This window comes from Nothoprocta perdicaria, unplaced genomic scaffold (genome assembly GCF_003342845.1).
Source record: "Nothoprocta perdicaria isolate Ctin4 unplaced genomic scaffold, notPer1 scaffold_68, whole genome shotgun sequence".
Classification (NCBI taxonomy): domain Eukaryota; kingdom Metazoa; phylum Chordata; class Aves; order Tinamiformes; family Tinamidae; genus Nothoprocta; species Nothoprocta perdicaria.
The window spans coordinates 2,361,788-2,383,732 of NW_020455954.1; the positions used below are offsets into that span (position 1 = coordinate 2,361,788).

At 42.2% G+C, this 21,945-nt stretch overlaps 1 protein-coding gene across 1 annotated transcript; it reads left to right on the forward strand.

Annotated features, from left to right (window-relative positions):
- Positions 1 to 5,112: 5,112 nt before the first annotated feature.
- On the forward strand, positions 5,113 to 20,655 carry MAB21L3 (mab-21 like 3). Its single transcript, XM_026050370.1, has 6 exons — positions 5,113 to 5,160; positions 9,236 to 9,376; positions 13,769 to 14,060; positions 16,437 to 16,618; positions 17,617 to 17,811; positions 20,422 to 20,655. The coding sequence occupies exons 1-6, from the start codon at positions 5,113 to 5,115 to the stop codon at positions 20,653 to 20,655; spliced, it is 1,092 nt and encodes a 363-aa protein (XP_025906155.1).
- Positions 20,656 to 21,945: the final 1,290 nt, after the last annotated feature.

Here is a 21,945-nt window from a genome sequence, read left to right on the forward strand (position 1 = left end):
AAGGACCATGTCCTGCCCAAAGCAATTGTGCTAGCAGTGCTGTTTGTTTCTTTCCTCTCCTTGAGTATGAACATGGGGTTTTAGACATGCTCTACTCCCTAAGTGTTCAGAGATCTGTATCTTCTTCAGCCTCTTGTTTGGTGCTAGCCAAGGCATCTCATTCTAAAATTCTTCAGATTTTGGAAGCGAGAGATCTCATGGCCATCTAGATGTCATTTGAAAGTGAGATATGATACCTGTTTTCTATTGCTTGTTCCAGTGAACATTTTTGTGTTTTTAAGTAATCGATTACTGGAGTTTATCCATCACATCAGGCATCTGACAAAGAGCTGATGCTGTCAGGACTCCCAGGTCATCCTGCCACCCACTGTGTTGACCATTACAGACCTTTCTTTAACGCAAAGGAGGAGTCAAGTGAGTATGTGTTGGAGTTGCTACTCTCATTAACTATTGCCAGCTTACTTGGTTTACTTAACTAATGTAGACTCGAGCAGTCAGTTCTGAATCAGGTAAATTTAGGCACAACAGCAAAGCATAATAACACAGTTTTGTATTCTTTGTGCTTGGGAAGACAGCCCCCCAAAATACCAACTATTGCAAATGCTGTGGCCCTGCCTTCCTCATGGATGTCCTTGATGAACCTGTAGTTTAGAGAAGTAGCAGCAATGCAGAAAATATCCTTTGCAGGTGCTTGGAAACAGTCTGATGAAATGTTTAAATCTTGCTGATACATCAAACTTGCCCAGTTTCAGTAAACTTCCAGAGAGCTGCAAATGGATTTAGAGTTTAAAACATCAATTTTCCTGCTCATCACGTCAGGCATCTGACAAAGAGCCTTCGAGCTGATGCTGTCAGGACTCCCAGGTCACCCTGCCACCCACTGTGTTGACCATTACAGACCTGGAAATTTCTAGGCTTCTTGAGTCAGAGCTCGTCAGAGCTCACCACTCTGGTTGCTAAAGATCTCAGCAATCAATACTAGAAGCTACTATGTTTTATGTATATGTTTTATGTATACCTATGAACAGGTATATGTTTTACCTTTGCTACCTTGCAGATGGCTTCTTAACAGCAGCTGCAAAACTGACTGGATTCTTGTGAATTTGCCAGTTGAGGCTAGTCAGTGGTGAGCAACAGCATCATAATCTCGGTTAGTTTTCAGAATTTCCCATGTCCTCAGCTAGTGATCCTGCAGCAAATAGTTTCTCTGGAAATGCCAAATTACAGCCTGGAAAGATTCAGTTTGTAAAGCATTTTGGTGGGAATTTCAAAGCCCTCTACAGGTTGAGGTAACTCCTTTTCCGGAAGCAGGTAGTTGCTTTTCTCTGACATGTCTAGTCTAGCCAATGAATGGAAGAAAAAAAGATGCCAGGCTTGATAACCCCCTGGACCTGATCCAATGCGGTAAGTGCTTTGCTTAGTTTGGAAAGGTTATAAACCTTTTATTTACTTGATGTGAAGTGCAGGCCCAAGGCTAGTGTGAGAATGTTTGGCAGTGAGAACAAGCAGCACAGGCATTTAGAGAGGTTTTGAGCCTGCCAAGTATTGATCAGCGAGGTTCAGGAATGAGTAGAACATTTCAATTTGGCGTCCATGCATGAGTCTCATCTGTCACAGTGAATTAGCAGCACTTTCATTTCCCTCTAGTCCATCCCGGGCTTTTGTCATTGAAGCATCCCCTTTGCCATATCTATTTGTTAAAAGACAAAGTGAAAAAAACAAACTCACAGAACTTGTGGCCCCAAAAGCCTTGATTATGTTATGCTAGTGTCCTCTGAATTGTGGCTCTGAACAATATCGAAGCATCACTGCCAAAAACCATTAGAGCATAAATGTAATAGATGATCCAAACTACACTTATTTTGTACAGTCACTTAATCCACTAATGGGGGAAATGGAGAAATAGTTGAAGAAAGCAAGAGAACTGTCAGGGATTATTAAATCTACTGGGATGATTTGTTTTGCTAGTCTCTCGTGGGCCAAGTACAGCGTCAGCCAGTGCCTTAATAGCCTTAGACTTAATGCTTTTGATAATTAGAGCAAAACGTGTTGGATCATCAGTCACAACTGCAAATTAAGAGTTATATTTCATCTAGAAGGCCGAATCTTCAACTGGGTATTTGTTACCCTGCAGATCCTCTCTGAGTCACAAGTGGTACCCTGGACTGGCTCATTTGTATGACATAGGGGAGATAGTTTAATATATGCTTACAATTCCATATGAGTGTTTTCTCGAGATGGTTATCAAACAGAAAATATCACAATATTGGACCTCTCAATATAGCTAATACTTCTGCACGTATTTGCTTGATGTTGGTGACTTTTTATTGTGCCGTTCAGAGTTCAGATAGATTTTGGTTTTAGATTTGAAGCATATTTGTCATAACTGCAAAACTAAATAGTGAAAAGAGGAAAATAAAGCAAGCAGAAAAATCAGTCACTGTCAGCTTCAGAAGATACAAAGGAAATCTCATACTGTTCAATATTTAGAGAATATTTTTCTGTAGGTTTCCCAGCTCCACAGTCATATTCAGTTCTGGGTATTGCCAAGACGTGAATGAAGATGAAATGTCACAGATTTCATAAAATTGGAGATGATAGGAAATGCCCAAATCCCCTTGGAGGAACATCAGTAAGCAACTGAGAAAACTGTCAGGAGAGAAGTTCTAGAAAAGAAACAATCTTTGTAGTTTTGGTGGTTAACTGGAAAAAAACCCTTGTGATGAGTTTATTCCATAGTGAAGTCAAGATGGGTTGCTACCTCCTATAACACCACGCTGGTTTTACTTTCGCAGCAGGGGCTATTCTAATTTGTACTGTATCTTGCTGTTGATATATGGGCCTTTGACAGATGTGGTATTTCCTATCTGCCAAACAGTAATCGTTTGATCCCAGGATGAGCGTAATCAAATCCACAGGGACTCAGGGCAGGTTGCTTAGCTGTCATCCTTTGTAATCCCTTATAGCTAATTCTTATACCCTTATTGCCTCCGCTTCTTAGGTCTGAACAAATGAAGAATGAGCAGTTCCTTATGGCTGGAGCAAGGAGTGCTCAGGGTTGAGAAGAACCTGATGTTGATACTATTTTGATACTGATTTTCTTCTTTTTTTTTCTTTTTGTCTTTCACCCTCTGCCCTCCCTTTGCAATGATGCAAAGGGAAAGTTACTTACTCTTATTAGATGGCAGGACCAGGCAGGAACTCTTGCTCAGGTCCTTGTACTTAAACATAAATTTGGACTCAAGTTTAAATATGCTTAGAAACAAAAGAAAAGCCTTGTCCAAGACCTAATTGCACCCCCATTCACTATGGGAGGGGGAGTTGGGGCCCTCCAGACCTTCCTGGAGTTGCTTCCCAGTAAAAAAGGGTGTCTTGAAAAGGGTGACATGAAGTGTGTTGTTGCATACTAGCAAATGCACACTGAATTCCTCATGCATCTACCAGCACCTGTGGCTCAGGACAGCTGTTATGAGGAGAGACCTTACAGGTACGAGAAAGAGAGAATACTAACCTCTCTCTGCTTCCTAACACACATCTGAGGTTCTCTGTTTGAAAGGAATAAATGGCGTCAGAAACATTAAGGAAGTTTTCTTCTGTATGTACAAAGAGTTAACACAATAAGGGCATACTTCTAACCGAGCCTGACCTAAGGCTGAGCCTGAGGAAAAGGCTTTTTCTCCTCCCTTGAACACAGTGCTTGGGCTTAAACCCATCCAGTCTGGTGGTACAGATCCTTCCTAATCTACTGTTCCATGAACTTAGAGTTCCTGCTGCCTGGCTGCCCCAGCAAACGTAACGTATGCTGCTAAATGCTCAGGTGAAAGATAAGGTAGAAGGTAAGTTATGCAGTGAACAAGGATGGGGTAAGGGACGACCCAAATTGGGGCCTAATCTTTTTCAGTGTTCAATTCCACTGGAAGCTGGTTGGAAGCAAATGCCAACAAGTCTCTGTGAACCTGCCACTAAGTATCTCAGTGAAAAGACAATAGAAGATACCCTGGGAGCCATGGAGAAAAGCTTGGTTTGTAGATCCTGGGGGATCAGATGTCTGATCAGATGCCGTTGATGTAGTTAGCATCGCATTGTTAATGACCACGGTCATAAAAAATAACCAGCAACAAAGGGCCTGTTCTGGGACAGCACCCACAGTGCTGCTTTGTCAGCTGCTGGGGAACTAATAAATCAGTCAAGGGATCTCAGGGAGCTCAGTTTCCTGGAGGGTGGGGAACACTGATTTTTCTAAAAAGTGGCATCTGCCTTCCCTAACAAGGGCTGCTTTGCAGCTTGGAATATCATCTCTCCCCTCTGTCACTCCTTTCCATATGCCGATGTACCCTTTCTTCTAAAATCCACCAACCCTCGCTGGATCAATGAGTGCTCATCAATTGTTTTTCCCTCAGAATGATCCGTGTGGGGTGGTTAGTTGAGCTGCTGGCAGTTAACTAGCGACAGCTTTCTGTCTGTTTACTGTAAAGGGAGCTAAGCAAGCTACAGGAGGGGACGGGCTGCAAGATATTTACTGTCAATACAGCCGGAGAGAGAGAGGAGCTATAAGGAGACAGGAGCAGAGACTGCAGACTGCAACCCAAATGAATGATCTGAGTGTAAAAATACCCATACAGTTTCAGAAGGAAAGTGGGTGGATTGAAGTCAACAAGGGAGAGCCTAAGTGCTTAACAAATGGTTTAGAGAAAGACTAGAGAGACCAGGGAAGTACTTGTGGCACACAAAATAATAATGCTGGGCTGGAGCACAGTGACTCTGAAACACGCTTCTAGATCTGCCCAGAGACCAAGCGGGAACTGGGACATTTTTGTGAGTTCCTGCAAGTCCCACCATTTAAAAATAGTGGTAATATGAATAATAATGATTGAGCTTAACAAATAATATTTGAATCTAGTTCTCCTAGGCAGCTGGAACTCAGACCAGAAGAAAACAGGCATTGCTTCTCCTTGCTTCCTTTCTTCTCTCTCCTCTTCATTCACAGAGGACTTAAGTGGCCTGAGCTTCACAGGACAAGAAGCAAGCCCTGAATGTCCCTCTGCTGCCAGAGCCAGGCGAATGAGTGCGGAGTGAATTCACATATTAGAGACCGGTGAAGAAAATCTTGCCATGAAACCATTCAGAGATGATGATGTAGAAATTTACATCCACAGCAAGGTAAGATTTATCTGTCCAGATTCCCCCTCTTCCACACTAGGTGTTGGAAGAGGTGTCTGAAGGATGCCGAGTTAGTTGCTTGCCTGCTGCCTTCCTCTACAAGATGAGACGGGGTGAGATCTCATGAGAACTATTTCTAGTTCTCATCTAACGAGTTCTCAGTCTAGTGAGATTTCCATGTTTCCGGTACAGAATGTTGTCAGGGATCTTAGCTGGTGGTTTAATTTCTTACGGTGGTTGTCCTGTTTTTCTTTACCTCTCAAATTTTTGCTCCCCACGTTGCTATTCCTTATAGGAAGCTAGCTGTCATTGTAAATGTTTAATCTAAAGAAAGATCTTTGCTCCCTTCCCTGCCCAATTGTCTTGGCTTGATGAAAACAAGATCAAAAGCACAACAATAGGAATTGTGTCTCAGAAAGATGTAGAAACTGGACTGAGATGGACGCAATTAGAATTGTCCCACCAATCTGTCACCTCAGCTAGGGATACTTCTCTACATACCCGCGGCATAATAGCATAAGTTTCATTAGTGGAGGCAAGTGGGAACCCCATCTTCTGTTTTATGGAGTATTCTGGCAAGCTAATGTATTTTTTCCACAGTGAAATTAAGCAAAACACAATAAAAATCATGAATGAAGCTTTACTTTCAAATAAAATTTATTCTAAATTAGTTGCAATATTTAATTTTATTAAAATTGATATGCTTCATCACAGTGCTTAGCTAGTTTCTATTTGATAGTCTGTTTTCCCTATAAAATGTAAAAAAAAAAAAAAGAAAAAAAGGTCAGTATGAAAATCTGTAGGGCTTTATTTTCTGAAAGGGATAAAATGTTCCAGTACCATGAAAGTTCTGTGAGCAAAGCTTTGCTTTGTCTGTGGAAATGTTTTGGTTACAAGTAGGTATGTTCCTTTAAAAACTTTGATTTTCAGCCACTTACAACAGTGAACACTTTTCTGATATTTCTAATGCAGGGCTACGAATGAGAGGACAGAGGGAAACCACACACAGGTGGATGCTCATAAGAATGCCATAAGTACAGGGAACATGGACAGAGTACCATTAAATGAGGTTCAATTGTGCCAGCATTTTAGGTTCTACCAAAAGTTGCCCACCCCAAGAGTATCTTTTCCAGCAGCTCTCTGGCTCTGATGGATCCTTAGTTTCTGCCCGCTGAGTCTCCTGTGCAAGTAAGACTATCCAAACTTCAGTCAACTTAGCTCTACCTGTAAAATTTTGCCCATTTTTTCAAATTGAGTCAACTATCAGCTGCAACAAATCTCTCCGATACCAGAGATTTCTGCCCTAAACCACTCATTCAGCAGTGGAAAACTCAAGTATTTATTGAGTAGAGTAGATAGGAACAAACCCAAGTTTTCATTTGAATCCCTAGTCAAGTCTCTTCCTCTTTTCCTCATTAGAGCAAAATGTTAATCAATGTTGTTGTTCTGTTGCTGTTGCTTGTTTTTTTTTCATGACTTTAAGTTAAGTCTGGGAATGGGAATTCCAATAGGTGGCAGAAATGGCTGATTCTACCTCTTCTCCCAGCATTTCCATGCTGATGCTAAAGAAATCTTAGATAAATGCCTTGGTTCTACTCTCTCCCCTTCAGATCTGTATGCCTTCCCTTCTGTAGGAAGGGTATATTTTACAGTAGTGGATTGTATTTTACAGCAGTAGATTAGGTGGCACGACCATCATCTGTCACCTGTCATTTGTTCCTTTATATCATGAGGGGTGCCTGCAGCAGGTGCAGGAGTTGTTTTGAGATACATCCTATAGAAAGTGTTTTGAGAGTCCGTACTCTTAAAAAGATTTCATGCCAACTGCTGCAGTCTGGCCAGTCGGTGATGAAGGCAAAATTAAATTAAGCCAGGTTGGGTTGGATGGATTCTCCTCGGGAAATGGAGGTAGCAGAAAGTGTAGGAGGTAGCACTGGAAAAAACTTGGTGCGAGCAAGGAATATAGGGGCACTCCTGGACCTCAAGTTGAGGTGACCTATAGTAATTATATACAGAAAGAGTCTGCTTTTTGTGTCTGCAAGCTATTAGAGGTGGCCCACTCTGACTCTCATATTATTTGCTTATTGGAGGAACTATTAGCAGATTTGTCGAGCAGTTCAGCTTCTGGGCAAATGTAAAAATTACAGAGGAAATAGCTATTGCTGGAGATAGAGAAGCGACCTAAATGAAATCTGAAACAAAGATACGAGAACAAACTTGAGCTAAAAAAAGAAAATCAGAATAACTTTTCTTAAAAAGAAGAGAAGAGAAAGCCATTGCAGGCTATCTAAAATTGGTCTCAAAGAACAAGACTGAATTGAAATGATGAGGATGGAGAATTCTTAAGGATGTTAAATAATACTCTAGAAACATAAGAAACTACATATAGATAACAGCAAAGAATCAAGATGTCCAGGGCAGATGACCTCAGTGAAGGGAATATGATGCTGCTTTGATGTATTTCCTATTTTCAAGTACTATTCAGGCTTATTGAAAATATTGTTACTGTTAATAGCCAGAGAGAAAAAAAACTTAATCCAGCTTTACTCATTTTCAGGGCCAGTGTCAATCGCTCTTACTTGGTTAACTGGCCTTATGCAAGCACTAGTCTTTTTAATGGTTGTAGTATGGTCCATTGTTATGGAAAAATGTGCAGCTATTTGTCATCTCCCAAGGCATGAAAATAAGTCTACATGCATTTGAGGTATTTTTCTCATAGTTCACCATTTTGAGATAGATATCCAGAATTTCCTAAGAGGGAGAAAAATGTTGTTAGACACTGAAGACAGAGCTAAGTAAGCAGGACGCAGGAGTTTTTCTCTTTGGTAATAAGACTGTAACAATTGTATTTAGCAATGTTTTGATCATTGACTTAACCAAGCTGCTAATGACCTGACGCTCTTGCAAATTGCCCATTTGGGGTTTTCTCAACTGGAGTAGGTTTTCATTTTCTCTGATCCCAAGTCTCTGGTCTTCTGCATTTCTTTTGCTCTTATTGTGTGCTCCAAACAAGGAGGTATGATGAGGAAAACCCAAGCACAAACGAAAGCAAGAATTGCAAATAAATGAGATAAAGCATCAGGATGTATAAAAGGACAGCAAGCGATCTTCAGGGGTAGTTCTGCCTGGGTAGTTCTCGATTAGATAGATAGAACATTGAAAAACATATTAACGAACTGAATTAAGAGTAGCTGAATTTTGTCCTCATTTTGGTAAATATGCTAAGATCCTTTGGCTAATATGTAAATGTCCTTTACTAAAATGGTTCCTCCATGTTCATTCTATTCTATTCTTCTATGAATAGAACATTCTGTATGAATCTTTGTGTTTGGATTTTAATTCTTCCCTTAGGTTCCATTCATTCCAGTGGTATGTGAAGGTTCAGTTTCATATTTATTTTTCTGAGCTGTCCATCGTTCATCTCAATCCTTCACTGAGATTTTCCATTTAAATATTTTTAATAAGCAATTCTATTATTACTGCTTGAATTGAAGATGTATCCAGCAACTCACACAACCACCTTGTCCCCAGTGGGACCAGCTTCTCAGCACTGAGGAATGGCCTCTCACCCGTGCTTCAGATACGAGGACTAATAAAGAAGATGGATGCTTTTGACACATTATTTAGGCATCTAGATGCTGCCATGTATATCAGTGATCTAGCACACAGAAGATCTGTAAACTTTGACGTCCTGCCACCTCATAGAAAATAATACACCTGAGGCTGTGGGTGACTAGTATATGCAGGAGAGTAGCAGGACAGTCCATCCAAAATTGCTCAAGATTGAGACTAGAGCTGCTTACTACCAAAAATATCTATGTAATAAACTCCTTCCTCCATCCAATGGTATCAGCGTGGGCATATCAATTGGAACCTGGCATTTTTGAGTGTAGGCCCCTCTGTGTTCACCAAGAAGAACTCTGTCTCATGGTAAGTTGGAAGTTGGTAACGAACGATCAGTGCAGGGTGGGTAGGCACAAATGTTTCAATATGCTCTAGGTTGAGTGACTGTTTCCAGCTGGAGATAAAGACTGCAGTTATCTGTAATGTGAAGTGTCTTGCTTGGAACTGACAGGTCCTGCCACGGCACTATCTGGTATCCAAAGCAGTGGAGGAGGTGCAGAAAATCGTCCAGCAACTGACCTCAGAAATCAGCCGTAAGGCCTCACGATTCCAGCCTATCTACAACTCTGGCATTCATAATGAGAATATTAAGGTACGAACAAGAGCTTTAGTGAACTTAGCTTGCAGGCAAAGTGTTTTTTTAACTGCCTTATTGTCTGTAATGAACAGATACATCTATCCTTCAAGACACCACAGATAATAAGTTGACAATTTATTGTGGAAGGTTTAGTGGGTGACTGGGTTGTAGAGGATTACTCATGGACATCTTTCAGCTTGAGGAGCATCAGAGGGGGCTGGGTAAATCAGACAGAGCTTCTTTTTACAACTGCTTCTTTTACGAAGAGCTTCTCTAGTGAGAACTTTCAATCTACAAGCAGAACATGAAGCCCTTGGGAGAGGCAGAAAAAAATATATAGTAGTAGTAGTAGAAGAGAAAAAATCTTGTGCTTTTATGAGCTATAACTCATTTTCCACAAGTGGAAAACCCATCAGCTTACTAAAACAAAAAAAAGGAAAAAAAAAAACTTTGCCACTAAGAATATTAGAAAGCATCTTCGAAAAAAAAAAAGTATTTTTTTCCTGATAATGGATTGAATTTTTCCTTCTTTTTTTTTTTTTTTTTTCTTGGAAAGAAATACAGTTGCTAGTGGGAGAAGTGAAATATTTCCTCATCTTAAACAATCAGATCCAAAATAATAATGCCCTGTCCTAGCTCTGCCAGGACTGGTTGTTTCCTGTGTCTACTTAGGCAAGAGTGTCTAGTATAAGGATATAAGAACGAATCAAAGCATGGATGGTAAAGACCTTTTTCACCCGGAGTAGCTTACCTGCTCTAGCTATGCCAGTGCTTGTACTGAAATGCAGGCAGCTGGGGAGCAAGGCACAGCAAGTAGGTAACAGCGTAGGGCGACTTTTGCAACAGTCTAGGTGTGAAAGGAAAGAATTCTGTGTGCACCAGCGTGCTGGAGGGATGTTGAGGTGGGTGCAGAATGGGATCGTCCAGTCTGGAATGTGGCCATTGCTTTGAGCCCTTCGGATTTACATCTCTCCTGGCATACCATGAAATTCATGGCATGAACCTTACCAGTAAGAGTGCCCACATCCTATCCATGCGCAGCCCTTATTGCTGTGCTCTGCGTCCACTGCTCAAACTGGATTGCTTCTGCGTGGCTTAGGCGGTGTGACAAGATAAGGGTCAATGTAAGATTACTTGGAATCTTTGTTGGAAAACAAAACACAACAAAAATTTACACTGACTTTTCAGAGTTTCCGCCTTCTGGTTAAGAGGATTTAATTTAGCATGCTGAGAGTCTAGATCTATTGCAAAGCTATAAGCCTCCTTTTAAATATACAGGGCTGGATGGGGAATTAGAGAAAATTTCTTTAAATATTCAGAGTTTCTCTGCAACTCTAGGAATCAAAATCAAAGCCAAAAACTTCAGTGAACACATTTACAACTTTCTCAAGTGTTAAATATGTCAAAAGTATTCATTGTGCATTAACTTACTCAAACACTGTGGCTCTTCTCAGTGTGAAACTCATCCAATTCCTTTCCATGTAGTTACATACTTTTCAATGGAAAACTACTCCAGCTTCAGTAAGAAATCATTCAATTCAAGTGTATTAAGGGATCCTGCCAAAGAAAACGGTGTGTGCTTCTATTCTTCTGGTACATGTAAGGAGAAATGGAATGAAAATAGTATTGTTTTTAATTTATAAATTCTGACAGATTAAACCAATCCAGGCTCCCAGAATCATTGCCTACACCTTGTGGATATTTGATAGCACACATGGGGGATCTGTTATGGTCTTCCCTAAACAGGGAGTGGAAGGATGCCAAACTCTTGAGATGGCCTAAAAGCCCAGTCCAAGTGGCATCACTCAGGAAGATGTGCTTCAATCAGCATTTTGGTAGTAGTGGTCCATGCAGGACTGAGACAGGAGCTGTGTGGGCTTCAGTAAGGCATAGTGAGCAGGTTAACCACCCACAGTAGCTACTAGCACAGTGTTGTAAAGTGTTTAAATCTGTACCCATGACAGGAGGGAGTTTCTTCTTACCATCAGGCTCGAAGGAGGTTTGCAACTTTGCTCCAGCGTGTGCTTTTTCTCTCTTCTGTGTATCTCTTGTTTTCCCTTCTGCTACTCTCAGGATCAGCCAGCTTTACAGGCCAAGTGGTCAGCTCTGCTTCAGGGAAAGCGCCCGTTCCACTCATCCATCCAGGTACAAATTCTTCGTGCCACATGGCTCCTGCTGATCGGTGTGCCTGCTCCCTCCTCGTCCATCCTCTTTTCCAGACAACTCCACCCACCCAACTTCACCTCCCATGACCATTCAGCCTCTCCACAACAGACTTCCTTATTTGCTCAAATATTACAATGTTATTACAATAGAATTAGCCATAAGTTGCACATCCTTGAATTTGAGGCTCTTGTTTGCTACCGCTAGCTCTGTGATTTGTGGGGGCTTGCACTCTTGATAGGGTTCATAACGCTGTTCTGTGACAAGAGCACGAGCGTGGGACAGGGGTTTGTTCAGCTCAGGACACCACCTGCTCCATGGTAAACCAGCTTTATGGCTACATCACCGGAATTGTGATTTCTGGGGTTTCCTCACAAACAGGAAGCCTTGTGATGCTGAGCAAAAGTTTTTAAAAATAACGTTGGAAGGGTTTGGTGGATTTTCTCTCTATTATGGCAATGGAGAAAAAAGTTTTGTTTGGCTGGATTTTTTTGAAGTCATCTGAATGAATATCATTAGCTATTTGGAAATCAGCATGTAAATACCAAAGTGCCTCCAATGTTTTCTAATTATTTTTCAACCTCATATTTTTATTGAACTGTACTCATATAGCAGCTTTCCCTTTAAAATCTGTTGAACAGCCATTACCAACCATTTTTCTACTAACAGTACTATTTTGTTGCTTACTGTCACTTGATAGGGATGTGATTTGGTCTTTTCTTCCCTTTTAGCTGTATTTGGTACAAACACAGCCTCTCAAAGCAATATTTTAGCTTGGTCAAGCAGGATTTTTGCTTATCTGTGTCGTGTACAATTTCATGTTATGTCCTGTGACCTTTCTCCTTGGACTTTTAGCTGGACTGGCATTTCTTGTGGAGCACCCAAGCCCATCTGGTTTTGAATAGGACTGTTGCAGCTTGTATAACTGAATATAAGTCAAAATCTTGCTATGGAAAAGAACTGACTCTTTTCTTTGCCCTAAACATTGGTCTGTTAGAGCCCTAAGGGCCTTGGCACCTCTACAGTAATGTTCTAAATTAGAAGACCAGGAGGACTACAAGAACGTATTGGATTATTACTGGTGAATGACAAGAGTTTTTAATTTACGTTGAGGTAACCACCTTACAGCAACTGCTGTCACTTCACATCCTGTTTATGTAACAGCTACACCTTATTAATGCCAGTGTAAGTTAGGCTTGTTGAGAAGTGAAGCTGAAAAGCTTCTGAATCAACATGGTAAAAGTCTGAATGAGTTTCAGCTTCATATCTGAGCACCTGGAGCTAAGATTGCTGAAGACTGCAATACATCTGGAGATGTCTGGTGATGTTCTAAACCCACGTGAGGCTTCAAAATGTTTGTGTGGCCCCTGTTTTCATTGATGAATGGTTATCCTCAAAAAGAAGCCAGTATTGATTGCAGACAAGCCTACCTGTGGTTTTGATATCCATTGGTTACTGTTTCCATCTTTACAGTGTTTTTGGCTTCCACTCAACAGAAGATAAGATTTCATACAGCACAGCTGGCCAAGACTTCCACTAATGTATGACTGTGTCACTGCTATCTGTGTAGCCTTGGGAACATCACTTACATTTTATGTACCTTATGTCTCTTAATTATATTTAAGGACAATATTTAGGACAATATTTCCAGTGATGTGGAACGAAACACTGATTAATGGACCAAAGTCTTATTTTACTAGTATCTTTAATGGATTTTGAGGGAGAATAGAAAAGTGCACCTTTTCCTAAAGTTGTTACTAGTGCTAAACTCAAGACATATCTAATAACAATTCTGATGTAATAACTAGCACTATTTTGTCTCCCATTGCTGGATTTCAAAGCACATTCTCTGACGCTCTTCTGATTCTTGGAATTGCTACCTATTACCTCTTATGCACTTGCACAGTAGAAGTAATAAATAATGAGGAGATATATAATGTAAAAAAATAATGTAGCAGCAGTGGTGATAAATCAGCTGACTCTGCCTTTATCTAATATGCACCATGGCTGTAACTTTATATTTCCTCTAGGACAAATTTTTCTTATTCTGTGTATTTCCAAAGTAACCCTCAGAAAGGCATGGAGTAGATCCCACCTACTCCAAGGAGTAGGTCCTACACGTATTCAGTTGTTCTCATGGTACCTGACTTTTCCCTTTGCTTCTTTAATCCTCCCCTCCCTGCTTTGGCTTCGTGAATCTGCCCTTGCCTCTTCTCTCAGTCTCTTCTCTCTGAACTCTCCTAGGTCTTAGCACCCAGCCAGTTCGTCATCACCGTCCCTCTGCGTGGCCTGTTTGGCTACAGGGAACACCAGACACGGCACTGGCGTTACTACACCGTGCAGGGAGCCAAGCTCCACTCCTCCGTGCGGGACCCCGAGGAATTGCACCAGTGGCTTGAGGTGGAGCAGTTCGCCAAAAGCCTTCCACAATGGCATGAGAACGACGTGAACATCGAAGGGGATCTGGTTCCAGCCAAAGTCCTGACCGTCTTCCGGGAGCTGGTGGAGAAGTCAATTATCTCCTGTAACCTTTCCAGTGAGTTTAGTGGGGACAGGTATAAGGGGAACTGCTTGTTTTGAGCAACTGATAGAGCAGAAGACACCGCAAGCACAGACTGGTTGGTTGGCAAGTTTACACAGCCAGAAATCAAAGCAACCCAAACCTCTCAAAATCCAGGAGTTACTACGCCATGGCAGTGATGTAAATCTGCATCTGGATTGAATATAGAATTGAGTAGTGGTTTTCCAGACTCAAGACTTTGCTAATATCTTAGCAATTTGAGTATGTTTGTCAGCAATATAACTTTCACAGTCCCATCAACATACAAATAGCATTTTTTTTCTATAGCAGACACAATATGTCTAGATTTGCCAGAAAAGTAGTATAAGAAATTTTGACATGAGGAAGCTGTGTAAGTGGGAGGGAGGAGTGCAAAGTGGTTGGAGATATAGGGAAGAAAAGGGAATCCTGAGCTGCCCATAGCAAAACCTGTTGGGCAAGTACTGTTTTTCTGTTTTTTTAGCATTGCTTCATAGCTGTGACATCTACAGCAAGTTACTGCCTGAAAAGTGATCCTCATACCTAGTTATTAGCACACTAGAGGCATGTTATAGAGTCCAGCTGATAAAGTTTGGTCCATGATAGATAATCTATGCCCATCTTTTCATGTTAAGATACTATGGTATGGTCAAGTTCAAACTTTAATGCCTCTTGTGATGGGATGTTTCCAGGATGACTGTACACATATGTCTCGTATGATAATGAGACTTCCTACATTCCAGAGAGATAGATTCCAGATTTCCTCTTCTGATCACATTCTGAATTTTAGTCACAGAAGGAAAGACGCATTTAAGTCAAGCTCATCTAGATCATTCTATTCTTCTAGGAATTATTAGTGATCACAGGAGAGAGAAGTGTGATGTGAATGATATTTCACCCCTGAGATGCACAGGAAAGATCAGATGGAATGAGCTTACCTCTCATGTTTTAGTTATATAGAACTCACCATGCTGAGGTGTAAACCTGCCATCCTGTCCAGCAGCAGTTCGTCAGGCTGTTGAGTCAGAACAGGCACTTCCAAGAGACCCAAGCAGTGATATCTGGGCTGGTGTCTGAGGCTTCTTCTGCACGGCCAGTAGGGAGAAGATAGACATATAGAAGAGATAAGCTGAGATGGTGGGATGGTCAGGAGTAATTCCTTTTTTTTTTTTTTTTTTTTTTTTTTTGTGAAGAGTGAAATTTCTTTTTTCCATTAACACATCTGATGTTATATTTAGTTTTTCCTGTTTTTTTCAGTGCTTCACTTTACCATTTTGTAGAAAAATTGGTAGCACAATCATGATGCTTTTGGAAGTGCTGTGATTGTATTTTCATTCTGACATAGTGCTGGCTGTGGTGCTTTTTAGCTTCCAGAAATCCCTATTGAGGATTGTAAAATTCTTGTGGGGATGGACTCTACTGTTGCAAGGTAATTCACTCCAGTGCCCACATAAAGCCATGTTTCCTGGAGGAGATGCTATATCTGCCATTGGTAGCAGGCAGGCATTTACTCTGTGAAGACAGAAGAGGTTGTTGTCCTAAAAGTTAGTCACAGTCCCTGAAGCCTGTTGTGTGAACTCCTTCAGGAATTTCTTCCCAGCCTATGTCAATTAAAATTACATAGGCTAACATACCTACTATTTAAACTCTTTATGCTAATCTGCTCCATCTTTTAATTCAGTGGGTTAGAACACGAGTACAGAAGTAGTTCAGATGGCAGAGCTGAAGGGACAGCGATCCTGCCGGAGTGACTGGGAAAGCTGAGGATGGAAACTTATTCCATTAACACAAGTGGGCCAACAGGAAACATCCAGTCAAATCTATTAGATAGAGTTTCATTCCTTTTTGCTCTCCTTCTCAAAGAACGTTGTTCCTGGAACTGAGACATTCATCTTTCACTGAGGAAATCTTGTTTCTCCAAGTCAATATGGAACTAACTCTTCTTTTTGACATCATCAAGCAATCATAGTCAGACAAGCAGTTAATCCATTTTGTGTAGTTGCTCTGCCAACAAAGAACATCAAACAGGTGTGCCTATAAATTCTGGCACCCGCTTTTGTGCAAGTTCTCCAGAAACAAACCTGTATACATCCCATGTAACATCCCAATTGACCAGTGATCACAGATTTTCTTAAGGATTAAGGAATCTTTAGATAGGAAGTGAAAATAAAATTAAGAACTTAGTTGTTCATCTTCTTATTCTCATTCCCATGATTTTCTTCCATTCTCTTCATGTTGTTGAAGAGAGAGTGCTTAGATAGACTGATGGAACTGCAAAGTCCTTCTGGAATGCAGGCAGTAGCCAGCCCCTTTCTTGGCTTGTAGAAAATGATCTCTTCCCCTTTATGATCTTACCCTGTTGTTCCTTCACAGATAAAGTGACAATGCTGGAGAGCTTCAGCTCAGTGGTCCGGGTGGCTGTGGAGACATCCGAATTGCAAGTTGAGGTAGAGCTGGCCCCCGCTGTGGAGATTCCAACTTGCTGGCCCAAGAAATCCAAGTGGCCCCGTTGCTTTAAGCATTGGCCTTCTCAGGAAAAAGTGCAGTGCATCAAGGTAAACGGTGTTTACTTGTTGACTATTATCTCTGTGCAGGAGCTTAACCTTGCAGATGTCTGACAGTGGTTCCTGAATTTTATCTCAATTAAAGCTTATTTCATTTTTTTAAAATATCTTTCAATTGAAAATATTTATTTTGTGTAATAATTTGCACACAGTGCAGAGTAATACCTTAGAAATATCAGTGCAGGAAAGGGGTGCTTCAGTTAAAAAAACATAAGAAATGGTACCCAAGTGAGCTAGATGGTTCTTTGTGCCATCTGCATGTTTCCAAACTTCTTTGATTCAGAATTTCTGAATCAATTTGTTTGTTCCCAGGCTAAGTAATAAAAGCCAGTGCTCCTTCCTTGCCGCTCAACAGTTCTGGAAGACGTATTCGCTCAAAAAGTAATATTTCCAAATACTGGGATTTTCGTTTCCCTAGTGGTGGTAAATTCTGTGGAAGAAAACCGAATTAACTCTCTTGCATGAGCTGCTTCCACACAATATAGCTCCGTGCTGACCTGGATCATTCTTGCTGTTCTGGTTTGTCCCATGTAGATGCATGTAAATGGACCACTCATTGTCTTGCAGTCTCCCCTCCAGCCTAGTCCCATGTCTCCCTACAAGTCTTGTGGCTGGATACTGCCCCTCCAGTTTAGTCCCATTTGCCATGTTCTCAGCAGGTCCATTTCTTCCGTTGAGTCCCACTGTCCTTTCACTCCTGACGGGCTGCTCCATGGCACGGTGCTCACAGAGTTGTGCCTCTGCTTTGGTAGTACCTCTTGTGCTGCAATCTGGCAGCTCTAGGGCCGCATCTCCTGGGAGCAACCGATGCCAGAATGTGAGGAAACAAGATAAATCGAACGTTCATTTAATTAGGAATTAGGATGGGAATACAACCCAAGTTTGCTGCCTCAGCTAAAGCTGTTTAAAATACAGTGCTCCACTTCGAAAGACATCACACAGCCTCCTCATAACATCCTTTTGCGTTCCTGTTCTCCTTTTGTCCATAGTCACTTGGTTTTGACCTCCTGGCCCGCTCCAGTTACCACTGGCAGCTGTGCTTCTTCCGTGCTGAGCACGTACTCATGCAGGGGCTCGATGAAGATGGTGGTTGTCGCATGAAGTGCTTCCGAGTCATGAGGCAGATGAAGGAAGATGTCTGGTGTGCTGGGAATAAGCCTGTCATCACAGCCTATCACCTTCAGGTAGGCATCATCAGAATATTGGGAGGGAGAGACTCCAGGACTTCCATCCAACAATGTTGTAATATCATAGCAAAAAAACACTCTGGTCTCTCCTATGCAACTTCTAAGATAACTTCTAAAACTGCAGTGCCACTTCTTTGCTTTACAGTGGTAGGAAGTTTAGTAAAGGTATGGTCCTTACTTCGACAAGAAACCTGTAGGACCATTATGGTGTCAGCAGTGTAAGTAATGTCAGAACTGAAGAACCTGCTCTGGTTGTACTTCACACAGGTGTTGCAGTACAGTCTTTAACTGTATGGTGCCATTCTCCCTGACAATGCTAGCCATGCACAGCCAACAGCAGATGGATCCATCTCTAGGAAACTTGTTTGTTTTTCTTCCTGGGTGCACACCAAGCAAAATTCTCTTAAATGAATGTGGTTTTATAAGTGAACTGCAAATTGACATTTCAAGTATTGTTCTATGTAGGAAGAGAGATGAAGGAGCAGGTTATGGGACAGTTGCATCCTCCTCACACATACTTTAGGGTTTAGGATGGCTTTACTCTAAAACAGTGTTTGTGAGGAATGTATAGGAGGTTGTGTCCTCCATATTACAGCTACAAAAACCAATGGACGAAAAGCAACACCTTTTGTCTGTTGCTAAAGCAATCCTGTTTTCTGGGCCTTCATCTTCCTGGAGTTGACAGGAAGAGGCTGCTCTATCCTGTCCTTCAAGTCTCAAGCCACCAGGCTTCTGCAATAATTACCAGGCTTCTGCAATAATTGCAATAATTATTCTGCAATATTTTGGTGCCCAAAACCAGGTGCAATGCCAAGCAGCTGCCTAGACCTTGCGACCATCAAATGCTGTAGTAGTTATGGGACCAATCTAAATCAAGGTAGAGTTTGAAAGGAAAAAAAAAAGTCTAGGCTGGTTATGATGGTTATGGAGACAACTGATTGACCAAATGGTAGGAATGTTTCAATATCACTTATAAAAGAAACTATGAGGAGATACAGTCAACAAATAAATCAGCAGCTGAGGAGAAGCTGTGTTAGATTTTCCTCATTATTAAGTTTTCCCATCTGAAGTATCCAACAATGACAATGAAACAAGACTTCACCTGAAAAACAGGGCATTCTATGACAGAATAAAACCTTCCCCTAGTAGTTAGAAAGCTTCAGCGGACAGAGTAAACACACTTAGTGTGTCCTCCATAGGAACAAAGTTCAAGATCTGAGTGTCCAAAAGACCTACATGACTTTAAAAAGCAACTCCATGTCCCCTATATACTATGGTATTTAAATAAATGCCAGGAATAGATCATCCATTTGTGACCTGACTGAAAAAGTAACATTATTTTCTTCACCTCCAAAACTTCCTTTATAATGGCTGGCCCTGCAGCTCTTTGAGATAGTTTTAGTACTGAGGAAAGGTAGCTGGTCTGCAAACCAAAAAGGAGTGTTTTTCACTGAGTTTTATCCTGAATTCCGCATTAAATCTTTTGTTACCTGGCAACATTAGAGTCATTATTGCAGCTGCAAACAAAAACTTGTTCACATTTCAAGAGCTGTCTGAGAAGAAATTCTTCAGCACCACAACTATTGCAAGGCCAGCTGGAGGGAAAATATAGGCAATCCAGAAGCATGGGAGTTATTTTGATGGAATTCTAGTTAGGGACTTGACCACTTCACACAAGGTTTGGTAGTCTCTTTGGAGTACTGAATTTCCAAAATAAAATTGGGACTGAGAACAGGCAACTTAATGGAATCCTTACACCCATGATGGATGATTCTTTCCTTTTAAAACTGACTTGCAGTTTGACAAAAACAGTTATTGTGGCACTTTTGGTACAGTAACTGTAAGCACTTCCAGAGGATTCTTCTCAGCCATATAAATGTTTGTAAAAATGTAGCATGGGCAGTGTAAGAAAAGCACTATAAAAGGAATGCTCATCTGCATTTCATTATTGTAATTATGGATAGTCTCAAGTATAAAATTCTGTGAAATAAACTTGGAGGGACAGGGAAGTTATCATATGCCATAAATATATACCAGAAAACATGCCTTATAACCGCGAGAGTTGCTTGGGATCTCAATCTGCAGGGGACACAGGTCAGCATAAGTGCACTGAAGCTAACAAGGAATTATGTTAGTCTGATTCTTCTTTCCTCCTTGCACATATTGACTTCTAAACCTGTATAATTGGCCATTTTCTGCAGTCTAAAATACCTGGCATTTATACTGATGCCGCTGCTGGGCAAATAGGCTAACATTAGCTTAGCAAGACAAGAGTTCTTGGGCTCAATGTAGCTCTGAGGAAAGAAAGCAGGAACATCTCAGAGTTGCCCTGCTTGATCCCTGGAGGAGACTTTCTCTCTGCCTTAATAAGGTCGCAAGACAAAGACAATGAGGAGACAGCCATGGGAGGCTTTGGGTAGGAAGGCTTTGCCTTAGGCTCCTATTTGTGATCCTTTTACCTCAGGAACATTAGTTAACACAGGAAGCTTGCACTTGTGAATCTCCAATTTTAAAGCCTGTCAACCATCTACCAGCAGTTCCTTAGTAAGCTGTGTGAGCCCTCAACAGAACCTCTAACACCTCTTCTCTCCCATCTGCTTCTTACAGACGGTGCTATTCTGGACGTGTGAAAAATACCCACGCACCAAGGACTGGTGCTGCTTTCGCGAAGCCTTTCTGAGGCTGGTACGGAAGCTGCACAAGTGTGTAAGCCAGCACTTCCTCAAGCATTATTTTGTGAAGAACACCAACCTGCTCAAATACACCAACACCAGCGACCTGGACCTGGTGGCCAACAAGCTGGCGGTCTTCTTGGAGAACCCCGTGCTCTGCCTAGACTGAGGCAGGACAACCTTGCCCCTGTTCCCCACCTCCTCTCCCCACCTGTGGTTGTTCTTTGCGTCCTTCCAGGAGACATTTCAGCTGGCTTGGTGAGACATTTGGCACATGCAGCATGAAGGGGAAGAGTCAAACTGGCAGCAGTGGGCAGTGAAAACTGATGGGAGAACTTGCTCAATGCCCAGACGATCCAATTTGCTTTCAACAGTGACAGCCTACATGGAAGTTACTACCGGTGCAAACCAATTGTCCACATCAGTGAGGCAACTGCCTTGTCCTCTGTCACTAGTCCCGTGGCTTGTAAACAGAAAGACCATGCAGAGGAGTCTCCCTGCTGCTCCTGCCCATCTGTTGAAAAACTTAACACATATATTCTTGCCATTCTCTCTTCTCTTGCAAGGACAATTTATGGGCTCAGATGGGATGCACCCAAGAGTGCTGAGGGAATTGGCCGAGGTTATTGCTCAGCCTCTCTCCATCAYCYTTGAGAGGTCCTGGAGAGCAGGGGAGGTGCCCGAGGACTGGAAGAGAGCCAACGTCACTCCAGTCTTCAAAAAGGGCAAGAGGGAGGAGCCGGGCAATTACAGGCCGGTCAGTCTCACCTCCGTCCCTGGAAAGGTGATGGAGCGGTTCATCCTAGAGAGAATCTCCAGGCATATGGAGGAGAAGAAGGTGTAGAGGAGCAGTCAGCAGGGATTCACCAAGGGGAAGTCATGTCTGATGAACCTCATAGCCTTCTATGATGGGGTGACAGACTGGCTGGACGAGGGGAGAGCCGTGGATGTTGTCTACCTTGACTTCAGCAAGGCTTTTGACACTGTCTCCCATAACATCCTCATACAGAAGCTCCGGGAGAGTGGGCTAGACGAGTGCACGGTGCGGTGGATCGAGGGCTGGCTGGATGGCAGAGCTCAGAGGGTGGTGATAAATGGGGCCGTGTCCAGTTGGAGGCCTGTGGCCAGTGGTGTCCCCCAGGGGTCAGTGCTGGGCCCAGTGCTGTTCAACTTATTTATCAATGACCTGGACGAAGGCACGGAATGCACCCTGAGCAAGTTTGCAGATGACACCAAGCTGGGTGGAGTGGCCGACACTCTGGAGGGCTGTGCTGCCATCCAGAGGGACCTGGACAGGCTGGAGAGTTGGGCCGAGAGGAACCTCATGAGGTTCAATAAGGACAAGTGCAGGGTCCTGCACCTGGGGAGGAATAACCCAGGCACCAGTAAAGATTAGGGCTCGACCTGCTGGAAAGCAGCTCCACGGAGAGGGACCTGGGAGTCCTGGTTGACACTAAGT

Bases quoted from the DNA above. Each gene is read 5' to 3' on its own strand.
- MAB21L3 (XM_026050370.1), top strand. From the start codon at position 5,113: ATGAAACCATTCAGAGATGATGATGTAGAAATTTACATCCACAGCAAG. The intron at 16,619-17,616 runs GTAAACGGTGTT...TTTTGTCCATAG, and splicing joins AAAAAGTGCAGTGCATCAAG to TCACTTGGTTTTGACCTCCT. The intron at 17,812-20,421 runs GTAGGCATCATC...TGCTTCTTACAG, and splicing joins TCACAGCCTATCACCTTCAG to ACGGTGCTATTCTGGACGTG.